The 19,408-nt window shown below is 66.0% G+C and overlaps 3 protein-coding genes across 6 annotated transcripts; all 3 read left to right on the top strand.

The window, feature by feature from the left end:
- On the top strand, window positions 1–8,834 carry SPAG5 (sperm associated antigen 5). 3 transcript variants are annotated; one of them, XM_055717304.1, is made up of 24 exons: window positions 1–298; window positions 658–759; window positions 978–2,419; window positions 2,499–2,691; window positions 3,044–3,163; window positions 3,256–3,348; window positions 3,454–3,588; window positions 3,878–3,997; window positions 4,254–4,346; window positions 4,596–4,730; window positions 4,876–4,969; window positions 5,043–5,136; window positions 5,237–5,318; window positions 5,709–5,842; window positions 6,115–6,280; window positions 6,438–6,594; window positions 6,873–6,944; window positions 7,087–7,210; window positions 7,465–7,576; window positions 7,803–7,883; window positions 7,971–8,111; window positions 8,302–8,376; window positions 8,481–8,561; window positions 8,659–8,834. In XM_055717304.1, exons 1-24 carry the CDS (start codon window positions 275–277, stop codon window positions 8,770–8,772), a joined length of 3,984 nt encoding a protein of 1,327 aa, XP_055573279.1. In that variant the 5' UTR covers window positions 1–274; the 3' UTR covers window positions 8,773–8,834. The 3 variants fall into 3 exon arrangements, with proteins under 3 accessions (XP_055573279.1, XP_055573269.1, XP_055573290.1); XM_055717294.1 differs by having other exon boundaries at window positions 3–298; window positions 7,968–8,111; XM_055717315.1 differs by lacking the exon at window positions 1–298 and adding an exon at window positions 416–454 and having other exon boundaries at window positions 7,968–8,111.
- A 1,746-nt stretch (window positions 8,835–10,580) lies between these two features.
- ALDOC (aldolase, fructose-bisphosphate C) lies at window positions 10,581–14,594 on the top strand. Its single transcript, XM_055698239.1, has 9 exons — window positions 10,581–10,720; window positions 11,497–11,622; window positions 11,700–11,911; window positions 12,002–12,056; window positions 12,141–12,301; window positions 12,826–12,909; window positions 12,998–13,172; window positions 13,253–13,452; window positions 14,093–14,594. The coding sequence occupies exons 2-9, from the start codon at window positions 11,511–11,513 to the stop codon at window positions 14,186–14,188; spliced, it is 1,095 nt and encodes a 364-aa protein (XP_055554214.1). The 5' UTR covers window positions 10,581–10,720; window positions 11,497–11,510; the 3' UTR covers window positions 14,189–14,594.
- A 418-nt stretch (window positions 14,595–15,012) lies between these two features.
- PIGS (phosphatidylinositol glycan anchor biosynthesis class S) lies at window positions 15,013–19,404 on the top strand. 2 transcript variants are annotated; one of them, XM_055698232.1, is made up of 12 exons: window positions 15,013–15,122; window positions 15,215–15,354; window positions 15,423–15,534; window positions 15,984–16,073; window positions 16,236–16,327; window positions 16,494–16,692; window positions 17,029–17,171; window positions 17,273–17,387; window positions 17,669–17,814; window positions 17,938–18,038; window positions 18,410–18,620; window positions 18,786–19,404. In XM_055698232.1, the coding sequence occupies exons 1-12, from the start codon at window positions 15,086–15,088 to the stop codon at window positions 19,059–19,061; spliced, it is 1,662 nt and encodes a 553-aa protein (XP_055554207.1). In that variant the 5' UTR covers window positions 15,013–15,085; the 3' UTR covers window positions 19,062–19,404. The 2 variants fall into 2 exon arrangements, with proteins under 2 accessions (XP_055554207.1, XP_055554201.1); XM_055698226.1 differs by having other exon boundaries at window positions 15,981–16,073.
- The last annotated feature ends 4 nt before the right edge of the window (window positions 19,405–19,408 follow it).

Genomic DNA, 19,408 nt, shown 5'->3' with positions numbered 1-19,408 from the left:
CCTGGGGTCGGGAGGCAGCTGGAGCTGGAGCTGGGCGCGTTCCCGTGCGCCCCCCGCCAAGCGCCGCGCGCCCCCGACGTGGCCAGTTGCTCGGCGCTGCGCCGCGCCCGCTGGGCGGGGCCTCTCTCGAGGATACGCCCCTTCCCGCCCACCACCGAGCGTGGCCCCGCCCCTAACGCACTCCCAGGCGCAGCGACGCGTGCGCGGGGCAGCCAATCAGAGCCGTGCGTGGGTTTCAAATAGGCGGCGCGGGAACGGCACCGGGAGCGGCGCTATGTGGGCTGCCCGGACCCCCGCCGTGAGTACGGGGTGGGGGCGTCCCGGTGGGGCGGCGTGGAGAGCCCCGGGGGGGGGAGGGGTGGGGGCGGGAGGGGGTGGGGGGGGTGGTTTCAAACGGGCGGGGCCGGCACCGGAAGGCCGCACCGGGGCCGTGCGGGCCGCCCTGACCCCCGCCGTGAGTGCGGGCCGGGGGGCTCCCCACGGGGTGGGGTTGGGGGCGGGGTCCCGGTGGGGCGACGTGGAGAGCCGCGGGGGTGGCAGGGGCGTCTGGTAAGGACCGGAACTGTCCCTGTATATATGAAAAGGGGGGGGGGGGCGTTGGGGCGTGCTGCCGGTGGTGCTGCCGGTGACCCCCGGTGCCCACCCCCCCACCCCCAGGCGGCGCGGAGGCCGCGGCGCCTCCCCCTGCAGGAGCTGCAGCTGCAACCGGGCGCTGAACACACCACCCTCACCCCGCTGTTCCGCCGCCTGCGGCTCGAGGTGGGTGCGGGGCGGGGTGGGGGGACACCAGGGGAGGGGGCTGGGTAACGGGAAGGGGTGTCGGGCTGTACCGGAACTGGTGGTACTGGGGTGAGGTGCCAAGGCACTGGGATGACAGGTATGATCTACTGGGGTGGGGGAAATGGGACAAACGGCTATGGGGGGATGGGAGGAAGGGCAGGACAGCCCTGACCCTCGACCCCCCCAATGTCTTGTAGAACTGTGGCACTCCGGTGTCCTGCACCCGGGGGCGCCCCAGGAAACCCACACTGGCACCCAGGCCTCTGGAGCCCCTCAAGAGCATCAGCCCAGAGCCCCCCAGCAGCCCTGTGCGGGGGCCCTGCACCCCGAAGCCCGCCAGCAGCCCTGTGCCAGCCCCAATATGCAGTGCAGTCCTGGGCCCCTGCACCCCAGAGCCCCCCAGCAGCCCCGTGCGGGGGCCCTGCACCCCAGAGCCCCCCAGCAGCCCCGTGCGGGGGCCCTGCACCCCAGAGCCCCCCAGCAGCCCCGTGCGGGGGCCCTGCACCCCAGAGCCCCCCAGCAGCCCCGTGCGGGGGCCCTGCACCCCAGAGCCGCCCAGCAGCCCTGTGCCAGCCCCAATATGCAGTTCAGTCCTGGGCCTCACCACCCCAGACCCCCCCAGCAGCCCTGGGCAGGCGCCCTGCACTCCGGAGACCCCCAGCAGCCCCATTCCAGGACCCTGTACTTCAGAGGCCCTGAGCAGCTCAGTCCTGGAATCCCGCACCCCAGAGTCACCCAGCATCCCGGAGCCCCCTGACAGCACAATGCCAGCCCCCCTGTGCAGCCCCATCCCAGTGTTGCATACTTCAGAGCCCTGTGGCAGCGTGACCCCAATGCTCTGCACCCCAGGGCCCCCCAGCATCAGCAGCTCAGTGCCTTGCACCACAAACCCTCCAGGCAGCACCATCCAAGCACCCTGCACCCTCCAGTCCCCTGGCAGTACCAGCCTGGCCTCCTGTACCCCAGGGCCCCCCGGCACCAGCTCCACCCCACGGGAAGCCCCCTTCCACAGGTGGCAAGTGGTGCCCACCCACTTCTCCTGCAGCCCTGCGGGCACCATGCCCCTGGCTGGGGGTGCTGGTCCCCTATCTTGTCAAGACACCCCTGAGGGAGCAGAGTCCCCTGCCCCACCAGAACAGGACCCCCCTGAGCTCCCTCCCACCGAGGCACAGAGGCTGGAGCCTGCTGGGTTGGAGGCAACGGCCACCCCAGTCCCCTTGCCTGAGGTGGCCCCAGGTGCCGTGTCCTGGATGTTGCCACTGGTGTGGCTGGAGAAGAGCCTCGGCACCTTGTCCCCGCTGGATTCCCTGCGGCACAGCCTGCCTCTGCCGGTGGCCGCCACGAGCGCCGGGACGAGCGTCACGCCGGTGGCCGCCACGAGCGCCGGGACGAGCGTCACGCCGGTGGCCGCCACGAGCGCCGGGACGAGCGTCACGCCGGTGGCCGCCACGAGCGCCGGGACGAGCGTCACGCCGGTGGCCGCCACGAGCGCCGGGACGAGCGTCACGCCGGTGGCCGCCATGAGCGCCGGGACCTTCATGACCCCCCGGGACCTGCAGGAGAGGAGCATGAACACATACGTGGGTGCCCCCCCCTGCGCCAAGGACAGTGCTGCTGAAACGGACTCTCTGCTCTGGCAGTAAGTGTAGGAACATGCCTCCCGCCCCAGATGGGACTGTAACACCCATGCACTGCCCCTGCCCTCTCTCTGTCCCCAGTTGTCCTCGGGAACAGCTGAAGTCCCTGCCACGGGCAGAGCTAGAGGTGCGGCTGGAGAGCACCCTCATCATCATTGAAGCCCTCTCGCTCCAGCTGCGCCACTGCCAGGAGAGCCAGCGGCTGCTGCCTGGTGTGGGGCCGGCCGAGCAGAGGGATGTGTTCATGCAGACGGACATCACCCATGCCAAAGGGGTAAGAGCTCTCGCTGCGGTGGTGCCACCCCATTCCCTGTGGCCTCAGTGCCATGACGGGGCCCATGTGCCGCTGGCAGGATGGTGGCCCTGGCTGCACCGCAGCCTGGTGGAGCAGAAGGGAAGCGGGGCTGCTGTGGCACCATGCATGGCATGATGCGCCTGGCACTCCTCCGGCCGCGTTATCATGTCCAGCTCTACTTGCTGAGCTTGCTGGATTTGAACCCTTTGTGTGGGGAAACATCCCTGGCACACACAGGGGGAGGGAGAGTGGGAGGTGCGAGCTCTCGCTGGCCCCCAGGGTGGAGTGGGGCTGGGGCGAAGCCCCCTCTGCTCTGCTGGGATGCCCTTAGGAGGAGGAGATCTACCGCAACCTCTACCTTGAGCTGCGGAGGAAAACGGAGGCTCTGCAGTGGCAGCGGGGAGCAGAGCAGGACCTGCGGCGGCAGCTGGAGCTGGCCCTTGAGCGGATGGTGCGTCTCAGCCGGGCTCACCTGTGCTTGGCGCTGCCTGTGCTGGTTCTGGGAGCCCTGCCTGAGCACCGGTGCCCTTGTCCCTTCCCCAGGGTGACTGGAGCAGGCAGCGCCTCCTGTTTCAGGGCTTCGTTGACGCGACTTCTCAGAGCTTGCAGGATGAGCAGGCAGCCCTCACCCAGGAGGTGATCCCCCCTTTCCCCCTGGGTTTTGGGAGATGCTGGCGCTGCCAGCACACATGGCAGCCGTCAGCTACAGCTGGTGCTTCCTGGTGCTGTCCCCTCTTGCAGCGGGAGCAGGTGAGGGCCCTGGTGTCTCGGTGTGGAGCCGTACTGGAGAGAGTGCCCAGCAAGCTGCAGAGCTGCCTGGAGGAGCGGGATGCCATGAGGCAGCGAGCAGAGGAAGCTCTCCGAGCCAAGGAGGAGGTAGAGGGGCAGCTGGTGGCAGGGTCAGGGCAGGGTCTGCTGTCCCCATGCCTTTCATGGAGCATCTCGACAGGGTGAAGGGCTCCTGAGCATCCCAGGGGAAAAGTCCAATGTAGCCCTAGAAGGCCTTGTGGCTGCCTGGGGCAGCTGGAGCTCTCTGGATGTGGTTTTGGCTTGGGCTGTGTCCCGCTGGGAGCGGGAGCCCTGGGCATCATCATCGTGTGGGGATGCTCCTCGGAGTTGCCCCTCATGCAACAGTGTGCCCAGAGCAGCATCCTTCCCTCGGCAGGGAGATCGCTTCCTGGAGGCCTTCCGTGCCCATGCCAGTGCCCAGATCAGCGCCCGCAGCCAGAGCCTGGCCTCCCAGCAAGAGCTGGGCACGCTACTGGCAAATGCCATCCACCAGCAGGTACTGAGTGGCTAGGGATCTCCGGCTGCTTCCCACCTGGGTCACTGGGGGGCTGGACAGGCATCCCCATGGCCTGAGCTTGAGTGATGCTCTGAGCGATGGTCTGGGAGGGGTTTGGGTCCACCAGAGGTTTCTTTGTGCAGCTGTGGGGAGCTGCCCTGGATCTGGCCTTGGGGCTGGCGCTCTCCTCCCTCCATGGCCAGCAAATGTGGCTCTTCCAGCACGGCAGCGCTGACCCATCCCTCCTGCCCCACAGGCATCCCTGTCTGCTGAGACTCAGTCTTTCCGGGAATTCATAGATGTCACCTTTGAAAATCTGGAGGAGGAGAGGAGAGCCCTGGATGTGGAGGTGAGGGGTGTCCCAGTGGGGGCTGGCGGTGGGCTCAGCCCCTCGCCTCCCCACCAGTATGGCTGGTGCCGCTTTGCTCTGTCTTGGAGCGCCTTGTGCCCTGGGTGCCACGGGCAGCCCGGCTGCCAGACCGGTCCCTGGGCATGCAGCAGGACAGTGCCACCAGCCAACATGGCCACACTGTCCCGGCTTGGAGGCTGGCAGTGCCATGCCATGCTGATCTCTGCTTGGTGCTGTCTCCCCTTGCAGCGGGAGCAGGTGAGAGCCCTGGTGTCCTGGTGCCGAGCCGTGCTGGAAAGAGTGCCCAACAAGCTGCGGAGCTGCTTAGAGGAGCGGGATGCTGTGAGGCAACAGGCAGACGAAGCTCTTCAAGCCAAGGAGGAGGTAGGGGGTTGCTAGTGCAGAGTGGTGACTGGGGGTGTCTGGGGTGCTCCCTTGCACGGGGTGACTCAGGGCACCCCTTGGTGTGGGAGCACCCTATGGGGAAGAGCAGCCCAAAGTGAGCTTGGAGGGCACTGTGTCTCTGCAGGCGTCCTGCCAGCTGAAGAAGACCTCAGTGGCCTTGCAGGATGCGGTGGCTCAGCTGGAACAGCTGACTGTGGACAAATCCTGTCTCAGTGCAGGTAGGGGTGGGTGACACGGGGGCTGGAGCTGCCCCTGTGCCCCCCACCATGCTGACAGCTCCGTCCCTCACAGAGCTGAGCTCCCTGATGACGAATCTGGCCAGCGTGGAGCAGGAGCGGGATGAGCTGCAGCAGCAGAACAGGAAGCAGTGCGAGGAGATAACCCAGTGGGTCTGAGCCCTGGGGCAGGACATTACCCCTCCCCCACCTCCTGCCACCCCTGGCCCCCAGAACGCGGCACCCCCTGACCCTGTCCCGTTCCTACAGGCTGGCACAGGAGAGGGATGCCCTGCAGCAGGACTGCAATGGCCTGCGCCAGGAGCTGCGGGAGGCCACCGAGTGCCGGGAGGTAGGAGCTGCCTGACCCTGCCCACGATGTCACGCGCTGCCAGCCCCCATCTCGGCCTCGCGGGAACGCTGGCAGCCGGCCAGGAGCGGGATTAGCCCTCCCACGGGAGGGGGTGAGCGTGGTGAGGGTGGTTGACATCCCGCACGTAGCACAGCTCTCCATCCTGCCCAGCGGCAATTCCTGGGGAGGGGGGCGGGGAGCTCGCCGGGATAATTTTCTCCCGGCTGCAGGCGTGTTGCCCTCCCCCAGCCTGTCTGATGTCCCCAGTAAACTGCTGGTCTGCTGGGGTAAAGCTGCCCCTAATGGGAAACGGCACCCTGAGGCATGGGAGGGACTCTGCCGGGGGTCCCAAGGGTGCACTCACAGCTGTGTCCCCCCACCCTCTTCCAGTTCCTTGATCAGGAGAACTGCATGTCCCGCACACAGCTGCTGGAGGTGGAGGCCAAGCTGAAGTCCACGCTGGCCGCCCTGCAGGAGCGCACCCTGCAGTACGAGGAGCTGATGAATTCCCACGAGTGCCTGTGGTACTGTCCCCGCTCACCACCTCCCTCTGTTTTTTGGGAAATCGAGCTCCTCCTGGGGGTTGGGGAACACTGCTCCGGGCATTGCTGCCCCAGCCAAGTGTGGTTGCCACGGCTGTGGGGAAGCCTACCAGAGCCCATCTTGAGGGGGGCTGCCTAAATCCGTGGGGTTTGCACCACTCCCAGGTCACAGTGGGAGCAGACGTGGGAAATGTCCCCATCCCACGCTGAGGAGGGGGGATGCTGCTCCTGCTGAGGCTGATGCCATCCCACAGTGAAGAGCAGGCTGCCCTCTGCAAGGAGCTGGAGAGCACCAAGGCCAAGCTCCTTGACTTGCAGCACAAGAGGGACAAAGTCTCCTGGTGTTTCACGGACATTGCCAAGAGCAAGATGCGGCTGCAGGAGCTTGCAGACAGCCTCAGGGCTGCTCTGCAAGAGGAGGTAGGAGCCCTGCCTTGGGACAAGGACCAGGGGTGGCCTGAGGGGTGTCGGACACTCGTGGTCCCCCATGGTATGGCTTCGAGACACCCCCTGCTCACCCAGGCAGTGCAGAGCTGTCACAAGCTATCACAAGCTGTGCTCTCTCTCCCCTCTGAAGGATGACGATGCGCCATCGAGAAGCAGAGCCTGGTCCGTGGCCCTGCAGGCACAGAGCTGGCAGACCCCCCGCTGTGCCTGGACCCCTGCCCGCTGCACCCCGGCCCGTGCCAGGACCTCCTTCGTGGGCAGTGCTCTGAAAGCGCTGTCGGCAAAAGGTGAGCTGGCACCCGCTGCCTGGGTGCTGGGGGGGGTGTCCCTGTGTGGGGGTGGGGATCGTTCCCTCCCATGCTGGGGGTGTGGTGCTGGATGAGGAGGAGATCCCAGTGTCATCCCTGTGGGTTCCCCAGTTGTGGCCTTGTGGCAGCCATGGTTTGGGTCACGGCTCCTGTGGGCAGCTGGGGTTTTCTCCGAGCATCCCATGTGAGTGAGCTCTGGTCGTGCTCCCCGCAGCACGCAGGGCTGAGCACAGCACCGCTGCCCTCTCCTCTTGCAGATGCTGACGAAACCACCGGAGGTGGAGGTGCCTTTACTAAGGACAAACCTTCCTTGACAGCAAAGCCACCAGGTACTGGGGCTGTCACCCTGCCCTGGACCCTGTGCGAGGGCTGCACGGGCTGTACGAGCAGGCATGGATTCCTGCTTGGCGCCGTGTCCCCTGAAGCTGATGTTCCTTCCATGCTGCTCATGAACCTCTGCCCTGTCTACAGAGCCCGAGACCAGTCTCTTGGAAAGCATGAAGGAGCTGAGAGCCGTGGTCTCTGACGTTGCCACGCTGAGCTTCCGCGTCCAGGAGCAGGAGCAGAGCAAGTTCAAGGCGCTGCAGACAGAGATGTGGGTTCAGTGGGGGCTCATGTTGAGGGCTGGGGATGGTCTCTCCTGTGGGCAGCCTGTCTGGGGTTTGCCTCTTGTCCTAGCCCAGGATTAGACCTCTCCTGCCATGGCTAGAAGGGCTTTTTCTAGCTGGCCAGGCTGGTGCATTGGTCCCTCCCACCATGGGGCTGGTGGGATGCCCAGGACGGGGTTCAGAATCTGTCACCATGACAGGCTGTGATGCTCACCTGCTCAGCACCACTGTCTTCTCCCAGCTCTGACCTGCAGCTCCGTCTGGCTACCGTGACATCGGAGAGTAAGGAGAAGATGGACACCCAGGCTGCCACCATCGCTAAGCTGAACAAGGCGCTGAGGGGCAAGATAGAGGTGAGCCAGTGCCAGAAGTGGGCCAGTACTCGCCCCAGGGCAGAGCCGAACTGGGACGGGTGCTGATCTAGGACACTGAGAAATCTGGGTGACCGGTTCTGGTGATGCCCCTTGGGTGCTTCTGGCTCGTGTGACCTTCTCAAACATGAGAAAACTCACTCCCTGCCGGGGTGCTGGGGGTGGCCAGGGACAGACACTGCCTGACACCACTTCTTCCCCACCGCAGAGTGAGAAGGAGCTGCAGGACGTCGTGAAACAGCAGGAAGAGAAGATGCTGCAACTCCTCGACCAGAGAGGGGAAGTCATGGTGTGTGATAGGGGCCTGGCTGGGCTGCACGCCTGGGCAGCGCCAGCCACAGAACCCCCCTCAGCATCTCCTTTCCCCCTGCAGCAGCTGAAGGAAGAGAGATCTCAGCTGAGTCGCGCGCTCCAGCGCGCTGAGACGGAGGTCAAGGTGCTGTGGGAGGAGGTGCGAGGGCAGGAGCCCAAGGTGGACACTGCCCATGTCCAGGAGAGAGTCCTGCTGCAGCAGCAGGTGAGGCTGAGGGGCTGCTAGGGCTGAGGGCTCCTCATGTCACCATCCCTCTGTGGACAGGGGCCCTCTCCAGACCTCACTCCTGGAGCAGGTGACCAGCTCAAGGGCAGGGGGGAGCCTTTCCCCACCCCCCCCCTCCCCGGGGTCTTGTCCCACAGTGATGTCTCAGCGGCGCTCGCTCTTTTTGCAGTTGGACAAACTGCGGCTGCTGCTCCTGGAGAAAGAGAATGAGAATATGCTACGCTCTGACAAGTACCTGGGGCAGGTATGGGGAGCCCCGAGGGGCTGCCATGGCTCTAGTCCCCTCTCTCTTGGGCTGGTCCCTGCCCAGTTTTGGGGCAGGCTTCTGACAGACATCTCCCACTGCAGATCAGGGGGCTGGAGCTGAGGCTCCAACACGTCCAGAAAATGCTGAGGACCCACGAGGAGATGCAGGAGAAGATGAAAGAGGTGAGATTTATGGTTCGTAGCTCTCACCCTTGCTGTGACTGCAGCAACACCAACCCTTCATCCCAAATGCTGTCACTAACACTGCTGCTGTCCCCAGGTCCTCTCAGCCGTCCCCGACATGGCAGCGAACTGCCAGGAGCTCCACTGCCTGCTGCTGTACTTGGGCCTGGAGCCAGGCACTAGCAGCAAGGAAGCAGCCGAGCCACTGTAGCCTGAAACCTGCCTTTCTTTAATGTTGCAATTATTGACTAAATAAAGTTGTGTTGGCTTTCACCCTGCCTGGTATACGGATGCAGGAAGCTCCTGATGCCCTGCGTGGGGACAACTAATCCAGCCTGCGCTGGCTGCTCCTGCTCAGTCCCTGTCACGGGGCCACAGGCACGGCTCCCTGCCACCCCAGGGCCTCCCCTTGGCGGGGTGCACTCACCCCCCCGCTGCTGCTCGCTCTCAATAAGGCGCTGTGCGTTCCCCAGGCTCCCACCCTGCGGCCCCGGCAGCAGCCAGCGTGCCCGGGCTGACCTAGCTTCCCTTCCCGGCCCCGCTCCTCCTCCTGCCCTAGATTCCCTCTGTGCCCCCCTCCTGCCTCCCCCTGCGGAGGGTATCGGGAGGCCAGTTCCTGCACCCCACCGCGGGGCTGTGGGCCACACGCCTGTTGCATGGGGCTGGTTCCCCCTCCCCGCGTGGCTGCAGCATGCAGCATCCCCTGGGTGGTGGTGAGGGCTGCCTGCCAGGTGCTGGGAGCTCTGCCAGCTCCCCAGTCCCCTACCCCTGGGACCTTGTGCTGCATGGGGGGGCTTCCTCGGGGGCTCCCTTGCTCCCAGCACAGCTCCAGCCTTCACTCCCTCCTTTTTCTACTAGGGCATCTCCTGCGGGATCCCTCTCCCGGTGTTCCCGACCCCGAGGATGCTCCCCACTGCCACGAGGGCCATGCAGCACCTCCCTCCCCGAACGTGGCCCAAAATAGCAGCATTCAAACAAGTGCTCTGGTTTTTAATTGCCTGCTTCTCCTGCCCGGGGGGGGGGATCACCTTCCCCTGCCCTCTGCCGCAGCCCAGAGTGGGGCGGGTGCTGCAACACCCGGGGTGCTGGCACCTTTACCCCAGCACCCAGGGAATGGAGGTGCTGAGGGTTGCGCCTCTATTTACCAGGTGCGTGGGTGGCTGCTGGGGAAGCAACGTTTGCTGTTCCCTGGTGTTGCACCCTTCCTTCCTGCGGCTGTGACCCCCTGCAAGGGGTCAGATACAGCCCCCCAAGATGTGAGGTGGGCAGCGGGGGGCCCAGGTGGTTCCCGGCTCTGGGGTGCGGGGGGAGATGTGCCCCTATCCCTGGATTAGGGCCACGCGGGGCGGCTCAGCCCTCCTTTTACGGCAGGGATTCAGCAGCAGGGTCCTGGCAGCTGGCCCGTGGGGTGAGCAGGGACACTGCTATTGTCCCTGTGCTGCCTGCAGGCAGCTTTTCTGGGGGGACACCGCCGTCTCCTGTGGGACTCCCTGCTCTGCCCCGGGAGGCTCTGCGCTGCTGGGTCTTGGCCCCTGGTGACACAGCCGGGGGCTCTGGGACAGCAAGCAGGGTGGCACCGTGATGGGTGGTACAGGGGGGTCCCTGGCCCAGAGGTGATGGGGGGAAGGTGACAGTGGCAATGGGGGGGCATGGCGGGGTCCCCAGCAGCAGCACGGGGGTGTCAAGGGAAGCCCCTACCCATAACCAAGAATGGCACAGTGGGGTCGGTGGCACAGAGGGGTCTCCGGCAGCAACCGGGGATGGCACAGTGGGGTGCCTGGGTTGCCTGGGGGTCCCTGCCCATGACGGGGGGGGGGGGGGGGGACGACGGACACTCAGCTGGGTCCCTGGCCGGGGGTCTGGGGGGGGGGTACAGAGTGGTCCCCACCAGCAGCAAGGGGTTGCAAAGATGTGGCACCGCAGGGCCCCCACCCCGGGGTTGTCGCCCTGGGGGGTCCCCACCAGCGCCACTGCCGGTCGCCGGCGGGGCTGGGAGGGGGGTGCGTGCGGCGGCGGGGGGGCGGAGCGGGCCGGGGGGGCCGGTCCTGCCGGGTGCCGCCCCGCCGGTCACGTAGCTCTGCGGCAGCGCAGCCCCATTTACCGCGGGGCCGGAGCACACAGCCCGCAGTCCGCGTCCGCCGCCGCCCGCCCTGCGCACGGTAAGGGGGAGCCGGCGGGGGGGAGGGGGGCGCCCGGGGGGCGCCCGGTGACGGGAGCCGGCAGCACCGCCGAGCCTCCGGGGCGTCTTCGTGCGGCGCTGCCGGCATCCGGGGGGTCGGGCAGGGCTGGGGGGCGCCGGGGCAGGGGGGGCGGCGAGGTAGGGGGAGCCCCGGGCGCCGGGGTGTTGGAGGGTGGGAGGGTTCTGGAGGCACCCCCTGCGCTGGAGCAGCCGGAGCCCAGGCGGTGCCGGCCGGGGGGATCGCCACCCCGGGGGGCGCACCAGCTCCCCCGGGCATCACCGGCCCCGCGGGGCAGCGCCAAGCCCGGGCGCCCCCAGCCCCGGGTAGTGCCGCCCCTGGGGTCTCTCCTCCCCGGGGAGCGCCATTCCCGAGGTATTCCCCCCCCTCCCAGTATCCCCAGCTCCAGGCTACCGCCACCCCCCCGCGTCCCAGCCGCTCGGGGTAGCCCCGGCCGCGGGGCAGCTCCATCGCCGGCCCCCCCGGGCCCTGCCCGCCCCCCCGGGGCTGCGCTCCCTAAGATGGCTGGGCTGGGGGCGGGCGAGCAGGCAGCAAAATGGCTGGGAGCTCCCCGGCATCCTCCACGAGGCCCTGGCCGGCCCGGGGCGAGGGCAGCTGCCTGCTGTACGCAGGGAGCCCACCCCCCTGGCTGGCAGGGCTGGGGGTCCCCAGCCCCGTGGGGTTCCCCGCAGGGTGCTGGCGGGGGGGGGGTGGGTGCCACCCCGCCGGCGCGTGACTCAGCCCCCGTCTGCTTGCAGCCACCACCGCCACCATGACGCACCAATACCCCGCGCTGACGGCCGAGCAGAAGAAGGAGCTGTCGGACATCGCGCTGCGCATTGTGGCCCCCGGCAAGGGCATCCTGGCTGCCGATGAGTCCGTAGGTCAGTGTTGGGGGGCTCTGGCCCGCCACCCCCATTTCCCCACGCCGGAGGCTGATGAGGGTGCTGGGTGCCTGCAGGGAGCATGGCGAAGCGCCTCAACCAGATCGGGGTGGAGAACACGGAGGAGAACCGCCGGCTGTACCGCCAGATCCTCTTCAGTGCCGACAGCCGGGTGAAGAAATGCATTGGGGGCGTCATCTTCTTCCACGAGACCATGTACCAAAAGGCTGACGATGGTACCCCCTTCGTCCAGATGATCAAGGACAAGGGCATCGTTGTGGGCATCAAGGTGTGGGGGGTTTCCGATGGGTTTGTGGGGTGCTGAGGGTGCTGGGAGGATGCTGGTGGGGCTCAGCGCTGCCTTCCCTTCTCTCCACAGGTGGACAAGGGTGTTGTGCCGCTGGCTGGGACAGATGGGGAGACCACCACGCAGGGTAGGTGGAGCGAGCGGTGCACACAGCACGGTGGGGTGGGGGCCGCAGGGTTTGGGGCTGTGGGGCTGACGCGCTGCCTGGCAGGACTGGACGGGCTGTCGGAGCGCTGTGCCCAGTACAAGAAGGATGGGGCTGACTTTGCCAAGTGGCGCTGCGTGCTGAAGATTAGCGACAACACCCCCTCTGCGCTCGCCATCATGGAGAACGCCAACGTCCTGGCCCGCTACGCCAGCATCTGCCAGCAGGTACGTGGCTGTGGCTTTGCCCCATGGGGTGGGCACTGACCCATAGCCAGAGTATTGACCTAAGGATCCAGGAATTGCCCTGTGGGGATGGGCACAGATCCCTGGGGCCCAGCGTTGCCCCTGTGCCTGAGTGTCATCCCATGGGGCTGGACATCAACCCAGAGGTTAGGTAACACCTCACGTGGCTGCTCATTGACTCTCAGGACCAGGCATTGCCCCATGGAGTGGACATCACCTATGGGGTCAGGGATCAATCCACAGGGCCAGGCATTGCTACATGGGGCTGGGCATCGCCCCACAAAAGTGGATATTGCTCCGTGGGGCCAAGAATTGACCCCCTCAGGCTGGGCATCACCCCATGGGGCCAGATATCACCCCACTGGGATGGGTATGACCGGCAAGGGTGGGCATTGAGCCTTGGGGCTGAGCATCGCCCCCCAGGTCCAGGCATTGCCCCACATTGCCATGGGGCCAGAGGGATACCCAGGGATGTCCCCATGGTGGCATCTGCTTGGTGTTTGCAGAACGGCATCGTGCCCATCGTGGAGCCGGAGATCCTGCCTGATGGTGACCACGACCTCAAGCGGTGCCAGTATGTGACAGAGAAGGTGAGCGGTGGGGTGGGCAGCAGGGTGGGCACCATGCTGTGCTGTGCTGTGACGTGCCAGGGGACCCCACACTGCCTGTCTTTCCCAGGTGCTGGCAGCTGTCTACAAGGCACTGAGCGACCACCACGTCTACCTGGAGGGGACCCTGCTAAAGCCCAACATGGTGACACCTGGGCACTCCTGCCCCACCAAGTACAGCCCTGAGGAGATTGCCATGGCCACTGTCACTGCCCTGCGCCGCACCGTGCCCCCCGCCGTGCCAGGTACTGGCACCAGGATGTGGCAGGGACCAGGAGGGGGATGCCCTGTGCCCCCCGCAGTGCCATAACACAGCTCTCTGCAGGTGTCACCTTTCTGTCCGGGGGTCAGAGTGAGGAGGAGGCTTCCATCAACCTCAACGCCATCAACACGTGCCCGCTAATGCGGCCATGGGCCCTCACCTTCTCCTATGGGCGGGCACTGCAGGCGTCGGCGCTCAGTGCCTGGCGCGGGCAGCAGGACAATGCCACCGCCGCCACCGAGGAGTTTGTCAAGCGTGCAGAGGTGAGAGCGATGGCCCTCGCAGGAGAGGGGTGCTGAGGGCTGCGTCCCCTGGGGTGGCAGGGACCCCAAGGGCTGCGTCCTCTGGGGTGGTGGGGACCCCGAGGGCGGTGTCACCATGCGAAGGGGTGTACTGGTGCCTGTGCCCATTGGCAGAGGGGATGCTGATGGCCATGTCCCCCAGGGTGATAGGAGACACCAAGGGCTGTGCCCCACAGGACAAGGGGTGCCAAGGACCATGATCCCCATGAAAGGGACACAGTACTGTGTCCATGGGGACAGCGAGGGCTGTGTCCCCACGGGGGAATGGGGGATGCCAAGGGCCAGGTCCCTGTGGGGTGGGCCATGCCCTCGAGGGTGCCACAGGACATCAAGAGCTTGTCCCTGTGGGAAGAGGGATGCCAAAAGCCATGTCCCCTGGGGTGGTGGGGGAGACCAAGGATTGTGCCCATTGAGATGGGGGACACTGAGGGCTCTGTCCCTGTGGGAGGGGGATGCCAAGGGCTGTGTTGTTGCAGGGGTGCAGGGGACACCGAAGGCTGTGTCCCCATGAGCTGGGGGACCCTGAAGGCGGTGTCCCCAGGGACTGGGGTCCTCGGGGGCCATACCCTCTGGGGGCCACTGATGTTTCTTTTCCCTGCAGGTAAATGGGCTGGCGGCGCTGGGCAAGTACGAGGGCAGCGGGGACGACTCGGGGGCCGCCGGGCAGTCCCTCTATGTGGCCAACCATGCCTACTGAGCCCCAGCCGGGCACCCCACCAGCCCCCGCCCTGGCCCCCTCCCCACCACTGCTCACACCCCGCTTCCACTCCAGCCACCCAGGGGAGCCGCCACGCGGGGAGGGGGAGGGGAGCGGGCCCCATGGGCTCCGTGCTGCCGCGTCTGCAGATGAGGTGGGGGGGCTGGGTTACCTAGCCCCCCGAAGGGAGGCACCCGGATGCCCCTTTGGTGGGGGGCTCTGGCCAGGCCGTGGAGGGGGAGGCCAGGCCGCGTGGGGGGGAGGCAGGAGGGGAGGCCTGGGGGTGCCCCTGCTCAGCCGTAGCTTCGCAGTCCCGGTCGCTGCCGCCCTTGGAGCGCGTGTGTTGTGTTCGCCATGTGCACCCAGTGTACCAAATAGCCTAACAACAAATAAACGGTAGAGACAGCGCTGTGGCGCCTCCTCCCTCGCTGCGGGGCACCGGCTGCTGCCCCATCCCGGCCGCGGGTGCCGCTTGTGCTCATCCATGCAGTGAGCTGTGCCCGGTCTCAGCCCACCTGCACACAGAGGGGGCTCTGGCACCTGGGGGCGGGGGTGGCTGGGCTCGCTCAATGGGCCAAGGGGCGGGTAAGGACCCGCAGTTCTCCTCCCCCAGCCCCGTCTCGTTTCCCTTCCACACCCGGCATCCCGGCCGCGGTGCTCGGAGCTGCACAGCCGCCCGCACCGGACACCGCTTGTCCTTCCGTGGCACTCGTAGCGGCCGTGCGGCCAAGGCCCACCTCCTCAGGGCTGGCGCCGCGCTCTGATTGGTGTTACTGCCCGCCCGTCTGCGCCGCCGCGCTCCGAACTCGACGTCCATTGGCTGTGCTAAGGGCTGGGCGCTCTGACTGGCCGGGCTGGGCATAGGCCCCGCCCCATCAGCTGGGACGGGAAGTGAAGATGGCGGCGGCGGCAGCGATAGCGGCGGATGAAGCAGGTACCGGCGGCACACGGGTGCCCGCCCGCTCCCCCCGCCCCCGTCCCCGCTGTGCCCGGTCCCCGGGCCGGTGCTGAGCGCTGTCCCCGCAGAGCGGGCGCGGGGCCGCCGGGCCGCCCTGTCTTTCGCGGCCATCGCCGTGGTGCTGGGGCTGCCGCTGTGGTGGAGAACGACCGAAACCTACCGCGCCGCCCTGCCCTACGCGGGCATCGACGGGCTGGGCCAGCTGCCGGTGAGCGTCGCGGGGCCCGGGGGGCGGCGGGACCGGGTGGGGCCCGGGCTGACGCCGCCTCTGCTCAGTTCCAGCTGGCGGTGCCTGTCGCCGTGGTCTTCGCCCCGGGGTCGGTGCCCGGGGACCTGCCGAGGCCGCTGCCCTTCAGGGACGTGCAGGAGATGGAGATTCCCGTGAACTGTGAGAGCCCCCCGGCTGCCCCCGCCCTTCCCCGGGGGGTCCCTGCGTGCCCGCTGTTTCTCTCCCCAGGAGGCAGCACCACAGCTCCCAGGGCCCCAAACCCACGGTCACCAGCATCATCCTGTCCGAAGGGGGACAGTGGGGACAGCAGAGTCCCCAGGGTGCTTGCAGGGAAGAGACCAGCTCCCCTCCCCGGGGATGGGTGCTATGGCAGCCCTCGGAGGGTGGGATGCGCCCTGGGTGGCGTGGGGGTGTCCCACCTGCCAGCGTGGACTAGCTGAGGCTGTGTGCCACGCTGGGTCGCTCTGCTGAGGTTAGAGCTGGGGCCCAAAGGACCACTTGTGGCATGTGTCACCCAGGGGCTCTCTCTGTTGCTCTTGGCACCTGGCTCCTGCGAAGGGCCTGTGAGCCAGGGTTAGCGGGTTCACTCGGGTTTTCTCACCCGACAGTGAGAAGCAGCATCACGTCCCGCTACGAGACCCTCTATCGCAGCACCACGGCTCAGGAGGAGGCAGCGCTGGATGCAGCTACCGCACAAGGTACCGGGATGAGGGACTGCAGTAGCTGGGGGAGCTCCGTGGGGGAGCAGTCCCCCCTTCCTGAGGCTAGATAGGCAGGGGACTGGGCTTTACTGCGTCTCAGGGTAGGATGGGGCTTGGAGTGAAATTCCCAACCCTGCTAATGTCTCTTATCTTCCCCAGAGGCTGACGTTGCTCTGCGCTCGCTGCAGGATGCTACACTGGGCTCTCTGACCATGTACGTGGTCCCTGAAACTTCGTCTCTCCTGCCTCAGGTAGGGAGCAGCACCCTGCAGTGCCAGCCTTTGCGTACTTCACCCCTCCCAGATGCCCTGGGGGAGGTGTCTGTCCCCAGGCTGTCACAGGTGGCACCGTGCTCTTCTCCCATGTGTGGGCAGGAGCCAGCCCTGCTCCCAGCCCTCACCCCTGCCCCTTCCCCAGGGCATCAGCGTCTACGTGGGGAAGCACCGCAGTGCCCTGGTGAGGGCTGGGGGGGGCCTGGCTGCCCTCCGCACCCGCCTCTGGCAGCTCACGCAGGTGATGTCCTTCACGGCCAGCTCCATCGCCACTGCTCTCTCGGACCGTGTGCCTGATGGCCAGCTTGGCCTTGATGCCCGGCGGTACTTGAAATCCAGCCTGGGTACGGATGTGCACTCCAGCCCCGTTCTCTGACCCGGGGAAAGCCCCCTGTCTCAGGGGTCAGGGCTTTTTCCTACTGTCCTTCTAGTATCCCTAGATGTCTTCTGGGTAACAGACCCCAGGATCTTCCCTTTGCCCTTGGCAGGTGCTCTGGGCCAGGATCCACGCTGCGATTGCTGTGTTGGGGCACTGGTGCATGACCCCACATCGGGGAGGGCCGGGGAAGAGGGGGTCAGGTTCTGCCACTCCTGGGAGCTCTGTCATGGCCACATGTGTGGCCTCAGTATCAACAGGTGGTGGCTGTGGTGGTGCCTCACAGGCTGTGGGTCCTTGACAGGGTATGAGATCACCTTCAGCCTGCTGAACCCCGACCCCAAGTCCCATGCTGTGGACTGGGACATCGAGGATGCTGTGGACCGCTACGTGCAGCCCGTCCTGGACAAACTGAGCTTGGTGGCCAACTTCTCTGTGGACTCGCAGGTGAGGGCTGGGAGAGGCGGTGGGGAGAGCCCAGCTCAGTCCTTCCTGGGTGCCCCAGGACACGCTTCTCTGCCAGCAACGTCTTCGTGGTGTGCCTGCAGATCCTGTACTATGCTGTCTTAGGAGTGACACCACGCTTTGACAAGGAGTCCTCCAGCTTCCTCCTGAGCGCTCACAGCCTCCCACATGTCATCAACCCTGTGGAGGCCCGGCTAGGTGAGCATGAAGTCACCATGACTGGCTGTCATGGGACTGGGCTCTGCTGAGGGAGGGGGGACAGCTGTGCCTATGGCCTGTGCCCCTTCCCTCCCTGCAGTGCCATGCCCTGCCAGCCCCAGATGGGAACGAGGGTGATAGAGACCTGCTGGCCTGGCCGTCCTGCTTGGGGCTTGCTGTGGAAAGAGCCAGGCTGGGCTCTGCCCCGGCACTGCGTGCGGGCGATCTGCTCTTGCTGTCCCTGCTGGCCAGGGCAGTTCTTTGACTCTGTCCTGCTGCAGGCTCCAGCGCTGCCTCGCTCAACCCTGTGCTGAACTTCCTGCTGTACGTGCCAGAGCGTTCCCACTCCCCTCTGTACATCCAGGACAAGGACGGAGCCCCAGTGAGCACCAACGCCTTCCACAGTCCCCGCTGGGGTGGCATCGTGGTACGGGAACATGGGGCGCTGGTAGTGCTCTGACAGAGTGGCGGCTCCCCCTCCCCAGCGAGTGCTAGTAGCCCTGCCAGCCCCAGGGCTCCGGCTGGGGCTCGCTGACAGGCTTTCCTGCAGGTTTACAACATTGAAGCCCCTGCTTCCCCCCAAGCCTCCCTCCCACTGCATGTGGATGTGGACATGGTGCGAGTGATGGAGGTTTTCCTGGCCCAGCTCCGGTGAGGATGCTCTCTTCCCTCCCTGGGCCTCTGCGTGTGCTCTCTTGGCAGATGTGGAAATTGGTGGGGTCAGAGCAAGTGCTACGCATGCAGCTTGTTTGCTTCTCTGTGGGCTCTGGGAGGTAAAGGGTGGCTTTTTGTGGCCTGCAAGGTGCTGACCACTGGCCAGCACTTCTGTCTGGCCAGAGATGCTGGTATATCTCCCACCTCCTGAGGTGGGAGGCTTGGCTTGTCATGCCCTGCATCCAGGAGGCCACTGGGCATCGTTGAGCCCTGCCAGGACTCAATACAGAGGGGAAGGGGAAGAGCAGGGACTGCATGTGGGACTGCAGGCTTCTGATGTGGGCTGGGATCTTCCCCTCCACTCCCAGGTTACTCTTTGGGTTATCTCGGGAAGAGCTGCCCCCTGAGTTTCTGCTGGAGAGCCCAGGGAACGAGGGGCTGGCCGACTGGGAGCTGGACCGTCTGCTCTGGGCCCACACTGTGGAGAACATTGCCACCGTCTCCACCACCTTGACCTCACTGGCCCAGCTCCTGGACAAGATCGGGAACATTGTCATCAAAGATGATGTAGCCTCTGAGGTAGGGCTGGGGGACCCTGAGGGGAGGAGCAGAGGGGGCCAGGTGTTGCTGTCCGTGTGCCAGACCGTGAGCTCCTGCTGGTGTGGTACTGTGAGCGAGGCCCCCAGGCTTCTTTCTGTGGTCCCCCCTGGCCAGGGACTGACTGTTGGCATTGTTCCCACACAGGTGTACCGAGCAGTGGCTGCAGCACAGAGTGCCATGGCTAAGCTGGCCACAGGCCACCTGCACTCTGCTTTCCAGGCCAGCAAGGAAGCAGTCACTTCCTCGGAGCGAGCCTTCTTTGACCCATCTCTCCTCCATCTTCTCTACTTCCCCGATGACCAGAAATTTGCCATCTACATCCCACTTTTCCTGCCCATGGCCGTTCCCATTCTCCTCTCCCTGGCCAAGATTGTGCGGGAGGCCAGGCAACGTCAGAAGGAGCCCACCAAGCTGGACTGAGCCCATTGCGATGGTGCCTTCTCTTGGGGCTGGGGGTGTCCCCACCTCGTGCAGTATGTTGTCATGGACCCATGGCCTGAGCTGACACCCCAGAACGGTGTCAGGACTGGGCCCGGCAGTTCGGTTGGGTCTGTGGTGGCCAAAATGCAGGAGTGGGAAGAGAGGCTGCTTGGAGGGGTGGGAGATGCTCTCAGTCTGGGTCCTGAGCCCTCTGCCCAGAAGGGGAGAGAGGAGGGAGGGGGCTCCCTGTGTGCACCCCCCACCTTGCTGTGTTTCAATCAAGCTGCTCTATAAATAAAGACACACCCCCACTTCCGGGGGGGGCTGATGTGGGGCTGTGTGACACC

The sequence above is a fragment of the Falco cherrug genome, chromosome 1 (assembly GCF_023634085.1).
Source record: "Falco cherrug isolate bFalChe1 chromosome 1, bFalChe1.pri, whole genome shotgun sequence".
Lineage (NCBI taxonomy): Eukaryota > Metazoa > Chordata > Aves > Falconiformes > Falconidae > Falco > Falco cherrug.
The sequence above is the reverse complement of the archived record's forward strand: the minus strand, read 5'-3'. Positions and strand labels throughout refer to the sequence as shown.